At 30.3% G+C, this 6,412-nt stretch overlaps 1 protein-coding gene across 1 annotated transcript; it reads left to right on the top strand.

Annotated features, from left to right (window-relative positions):
* Nucleotides 1–1,738: 1,738 nt before the first annotated feature.
* On the top strand, nucleotides 1,739–4,877 carry LOC136088516 (uncharacterized). The gene is made up of 3 exons (XM_065812363.1): nucleotides 1,739–3,292; nucleotides 3,364–3,501; nucleotides 4,646–4,877. The coding sequence occupies exons 1-3, from the start codon at nucleotides 2,429–2,431 to the stop codon at nucleotides 4,808–4,810; spliced, it is 1,167 nt and encodes a 388-aa protein (XP_065668435.1). The 5' UTR covers nucleotides 1,739–2,428; the 3' UTR covers nucleotides 4,811–4,877.
* Nucleotides 4,878–6,412: the final 1,535 nt, after the last annotated feature.

Here is a 6,412-nt window from a genome sequence, read left to right as displayed (position 1 = left end):
CAATGATTATCAATGATCAGCCACTAATTATTAATAATTACCCACTGATTATCATCGATCAACCACTGATAATCAGTGATTAACCACTGATCATCAATAATCAAATAATGATCATCAATAATTAAACAATGGTCTTTGAAGAGCATTGTCGGAAATCTTAGTTTTCAGATATCATAATTAAGGTCAGACATTTGTTGAATTTAATAACTAAAGGACGGATATTAAACTATGTGGCTAAAATTTAGTTAATAATTTTTGTAACAAATTAATTTTTTTTAAATAATTCATAACGTTTAGAATGCGGGTTTAAGATTTTACGTATTCGTAGTACTTGACTTCCTTAAATAGTGAGTAGTGACAACTAAATCGGAGCTGGCGTCAAATAATTTTTTTTTTTTTTTTCAAAAATTTTATTGATTTTGGGAGAAAAAAAAAACGTAGTAATTCGTCGTAACTAACCCCAATTCGGTAGAATAGACTTAGTGTAAAATTGGACACTAACTTAAGAATTAATAATCAAGTTTTAATTTTTATTGGAAATTATCAGACTTTAAAAACTTACAACCAAGAAAAGATTTTTCCTTCAATGAAATATATAACTCTCTAAAATGATTGTCGCAAATCTTTAACAATTGTATTTTTAAGAATATACTCAGTGAAAAAAATAGCGCTTGTATACATGGGTTTCTATGTGGGTTCCGTGTGGGGTCCATGGGAATCCACATGAAACCCATGTGGAACAAGTTTTTTTTTTCAATCGGTAATATTTTAACATAAAGCTCTGAATTTATGGAAACATTTGACCTAGTTTAAAGAAGTAGCATTTTTCTCACAAATTTCTTCCACATTTTGGATGACAACACGGAGTATTGCCTTGTTTACGCTGCTCCCTCTAAGTATTTGCCATTTTTAACCCATTCATACGTGACAACGATACGTTTATAGGAAAGTTTGAAGTTAACACCCAATACAAATATTATTCAAATATAATAACCAAAAAAGCGCTTATATGTGCAAATAACGCAAAAATAAGGAAACAAGATTTATACTATCAACGTTTATGTTTCGCAAATCTACTTATGAAATGTGTCACGTGACACTCATCATGTGTTGATTCTTACAGCAAGTTTCGTAGGGATATTTATGCACACTTATAACATTTGATTAATTTTAACTTTCTTTGTAATGTTAGAATGGGATCAATGAACACAAAAAAATATTATTCCCTATTTTTAATTGTAAAGATTTTGTCATGTAGCTTCATTTATTTTAGTCTTGCATAAGAATGCCATTTTATTAAGTTGATTGAGCATTGTGATTAAGTTTGTACACAGTCTTTCAAGATGGTGCTTTAAAATGTCTTTTTTCCACATAATTGTTTCCATAGTATCAATTAGTTTTGTTGACGCTACCATTTTAACAAAATACGAGTTTCACTATTTTTCTTCAGCACATCTTATCAAAAGATTCTTGACTTTCATATGCCTGCCGGATTGTAGCAATATTCAAATTGAAAAATATATGCAATATTTTCTAAATATATATTCAATCTTTTTCAAATATATTCAATCTTTTTCAAATATATATTCAATCTTTTTCAAATATATTCAATCTTTTTCAAATATATTCAATCTTTTTCAAATATATTCAATCTTTTTCAAATATATTCAATCTTTTTCAAATATATTCAATCTTTTTCAAATATATATTCAATATTCCTGGGGAGAACGCGGCCAATCGGCTTTTGGTTGAACAAAACATTGTCAACATTTAAAAATACTTTAATAATATTATTTATAGAAAAAGCGTGTAGTTATAAAAAGCAGTTATACTTATACCGATATGGATAGTTATAGCAAAGTTGCATCTTTGTTAGAGGAAGCTTCTATTCTTCTTCGCACAAATCAAAGCACAAATATCAGCGGCCACAATCGGAACTCACAATAACCTCCACATTACAAAGAGCTTGAGGAATGCTCAATGAAAGTGGTTCATCGGGTATTTTTAGGCGCCTTAATAGAAACGATAGATTAAGGTCGTCAGCACCATACAGTAGCAATATAGGCAACCACATAGGCAATCAAAATATATCAAAGAAAATGACAAAAACATTAGAATTTGCACTAATTTCATCTACAGAAAATGATGAAGAACAATTCCTAAAATGGGATTCTGTAATTGCAAATGGAATTTTGATTATCAATGAATTCGATAGTGAACAAATAATAAGAGAGAAAATAAAGGAGTCGTTGCATGAAAAATTTCCTTTGCTGGGTTCAGATGAATTCGATTTTGTTAAAGTATCACGAAAAAAAATATCAAAATTAAATAAATGCTCAAATATTGATTACTCATATGATGTTGTAAAAAACTAGCTGGACAAGGGCTTTTATATTTACAGCTAAAAGAACGATGCAATGATCATTAAATGATCATTCCAACGGAAGTTATTGAAATTCCATCAGCTTCATTTGTATCAAAAAGTTCACAACTAATAGATCAAGAAGATGTTAATGAAGTTGATATACAGGAAATAAAAGAACTTACATCAGCTTCATTTGTAGCAAAAGGCTCAGTTGATAAAAATATATATATTGAAATTGATTTTGAAAACCAAAAAATTAAGGAAATTAAAGAAAATAATCGTCAGGATCCAATAGAAATTTTAAGGTTTCTTCAAAAAACAATGATCAAGGGCAGAGTTCAAGATATAGAAAACATTGATGAAAACACAGATAAAGATTCTGAGACAAACTTTATTTGTATCGATCGACAAAATATTTTAATGTCAACATTTGCTGAATTAGAATCCGTTGAAAATTTTTTAATTACATTTGAAGTTGACTTTATGGGAGAACTAGCTAAGGATTATGCTGGTCCAAGGAGAGAGTGGATACGAGAATGCAATAGAATGATTAAAGAGAGATTATTTGATAGTGGTTTGAGAGAACTCTTTGCTGAGGAATATTACTTTGTAGGTTTGTTAATTGGTATTGCACTTTTTCAAGGAGGGCAGCTACCAACATATTTACCAGACAGCATCATTATTAAGATCACCGAAAATACAGCAGATATTTGTATATCTAATATACAAAAAGGTTTAAACAAGTTTAATTTGATAAGGTTTTTCAAAGAGTTTCCACAATTACTTGAATTATTAAGACCTTCAAAAGTACAATTCACAGCAAAAATGCTTTTAAAATTATTGAAGCCAAAATTTTCATCAGAAGGGTCGACAGCTTTAGTTAAAGAAAAAGAGATTTATTCTATGTTTGTGAAATATGTCAGAGAGGTAAGTTTTTTTTAAATGTAAAACAGTGATCACTGTGATGTTTTAGATGTTACATATAATATATTATTTAGGTTGCCAGTGGTAGAAGAGAGTGTGTTTCATTGGCAAATATTCTTTCTTTCGTCACTGGAGCTTCAGAAGAGCCTCTACTTGGGTTTGCATTGCAACCGTCTGTTGAATTTATTCCTACTATTGAGGCTGATGAAAAAGTAAAAGATCCATTATATTTAATAAAATAGTAGTAATTAACTGAAAGATTTTGCTCATACTCAAAATAAATATCGGAATAATTTATTTCATTCAAATTTAGTTTGTTATCGGAAACTAAATTATAATTTGAAAGATGTATATTATTAAAATATTATTTTTATAGTCTGTCAAGTCATGTTATCCAGCTACTGGTAATATGTAATCTAGTACAACCTGATTCATGTTAACATCAGGAAGGGCATTTAATTGTAAAAATGTTGCTTTAACTTTTCTATAATGGTTTTTAAGTGTCACTATGAAGTGGTTTGGATGGTTCTTCATAGTTTATGGTTTTTAGATTTCTTCATAATACAAAACTTGCAAAATTAAAAAACATAAAAAAGGGCAACTTTGGCCCTGCATGTTTCTGCATGACTTTGTTTCACAATATATATTTTGTTTTAAAATGTTTATATTCTCTACCATAACAGTGTTCCCACAGTCCTGCAATGTCCGGGACTAGTATCCTAGAAAGTCCTGGGATTTTTCTTTTTTTTTCTCAAAAATTCTGGAAAAGCCCTGGAATTTTTAAAGTGTAGGGGAAGTTCGTGTACCTAGGGCCACGTATTTTCAACGTCAAAGTTTAATGCTCCGCACTTGTCTAAAAATTGTAAAACTGATATGATCAAATGTATATACCAATTACTTTCTATTGATATAAGTATATTGACTTAAATAAAAAAGTTCCGCCATATAGAGGGGTTTGAAAAAAATTGGCCATAGGTACAGTGAGCTTTTTTTTAATTGTATCCAATTTAATTGTAGACCAATTGTGGCCAATTTTTAATTGGCCACCAGCTATTGTACCTAGGATAATTTAGGTGCAAAGTGGGACAAAACCACCCCAGTTTACTTTAATTAGTGTGATTTCTATAATAAGCTAAAAACATAAACAAGAATAATTTGCAAGATCTTAAAATTTTTTTAATAAATATGCAAAAATGTGTGTAAAAAAACTCCACGCTTGGATTTATGATGTAATTTTTCAAAAAATATTTGAAGGTTATTTTCATAAAAAATTGTTTTTTTATATAAAAATAATAAAACTAGATATTCTTAAGTGTTGCAAGTTATAATAATATTTTTATTTTTGTTCATTTATAGGATCAGAAGACACATGAAGCATATATGTATATACCAACTGCACATACTTGCTCTAATTGTTTAGTTTTGCCGCGTGGCTCGCTGTTATGCAAGCTTCCAGCTAATAACGACCTTTTTGATGTTTATGACATGGCATTTATTAATAACTTTTTTGGAACAATATGATTTTGCAATATGTTTGATGATATTTTTACATGTTCATATATGAAGTCTTACCAAGTAATATATAATATTTAAGAGAAACGCTAATCTTTTTTTTTCCAAGTCTCTGGTTTACTCTCTAAAAATATTAAGAGACCGTCTAGAACGAATGTAAAAATTTAAAAAGTAACCCTATTATGGATAATTTCCATTTAGTAGCAAATGAATATATTGCTTGATTTGAATATAGGCTCAAAACGAATTACATGGAAGTAAAAAAATATAGTACTCTCGAGTCCTTAATAAACAACCCCCCCCCCCCCAATTCCACTGTGCCGTTTATTCCCACCCCACTTGTATTCTGGACTCGAGAGTATAGATACAAAGGATTCTATTCAGTAGAAACTATTCTGTACACATTAACAAGCAGCTAATACAAAATAAAATAGAACAAGAAGTTAAATTCATCTGAAATTACAAATAAGATTCAAATTTTTCCATCACAAGTGCTAAGGCTTCTATGTAAATGTCGATTGCCATTTCAGTGGATTCTTTAGACATATCTATTGAATTTCTGACGAATGCTTCGATATCAATTCTATTCGGTATACTGAATTAACAACAACATTGTTTAAATCGTGAGATAAAGGGCCGTCAACATCTACTCCATAGATATTAAAATCATTTATATCATTTTCAGTTTCATCTCTTGACATAGGATTGTCAATATTTATCATTCCCATAGTCCATATTTGATTGGGAGTCCAATTTTCTTCTGTAGATAAACGATGGTCGTTGTACATAAGTTTAAACTCTTTCAAGGAAAGATTTATTCTTTCTAAATAAACTACATGCAGTATGAACATGTGAATTGGATTTTCAATATCTAAAATGCCGCTCTGTTCCATAGCATAAAAAGTGTAATAAAAAGGTAACACGACGCATCGAAACACATCTCTCCATAACCTCTCTATTCTTTGATTTCTTGTGGAAGATCCAGCTAAAAAACTCCCTCTGCCATGACCTCTTCTTGCAATCATTTCATCACATATAAGAACATTTTCTACCCCAAAGTCTACTCTTATTCTTGAAGGCGTTGATAACTCGCTTGTCGCATTTAAAAAAAGATTTAACACCGTTTCTGCTAAATTATTTGTATTGGCTTCCAAAAACATTACTTTCCTTGATTTACCATCAATGCACCCATGTATTACGAATTTCCAACGAATTAGAGAGTGATGTCCATCTATATGCCATAAAGAATTTGGCCATGGTACATAATAAGATCGCCTTCTAACCAATGCTCCCCATCGCAATGCAGTATTCCTATGATCCACTCTGTTTAAACTAGAGCGGATTCTTCTTCTTTGTATATGGTAACCTTTTGATCTAAAATAACCAGATAATAATGGTTCCCCTGTTGCTACACCGTGACGAGATATGTATTCAGCTATAATTCTGTCTATTTCGTGGTCATTGATGTTGCTAAAACGACCTGTTTTGTTTAAATTAAGTTCATTTACTCTGCGATGAACTGTCCAACGTGAAACACCTAAAACCTTCGATGCAACATTCCAAGAAAAACCCAAACACTTAAATTCTTTTAGAATATTTTTTGGAATTTCG

This window comes from Hydra vulgaris, chromosome 12, assembly GCF_038396675.1.
Source record: "Hydra vulgaris chromosome 12, alternate assembly HydraT2T_AEP".
Lineage (NCBI taxonomy): Eukaryota > Metazoa > Cnidaria > Hydrozoa > Anthoathecata > Hydridae > Hydra > Hydra vulgaris.
This window is presented reverse-complemented; position numbering and strand designations above follow the sequence as displayed.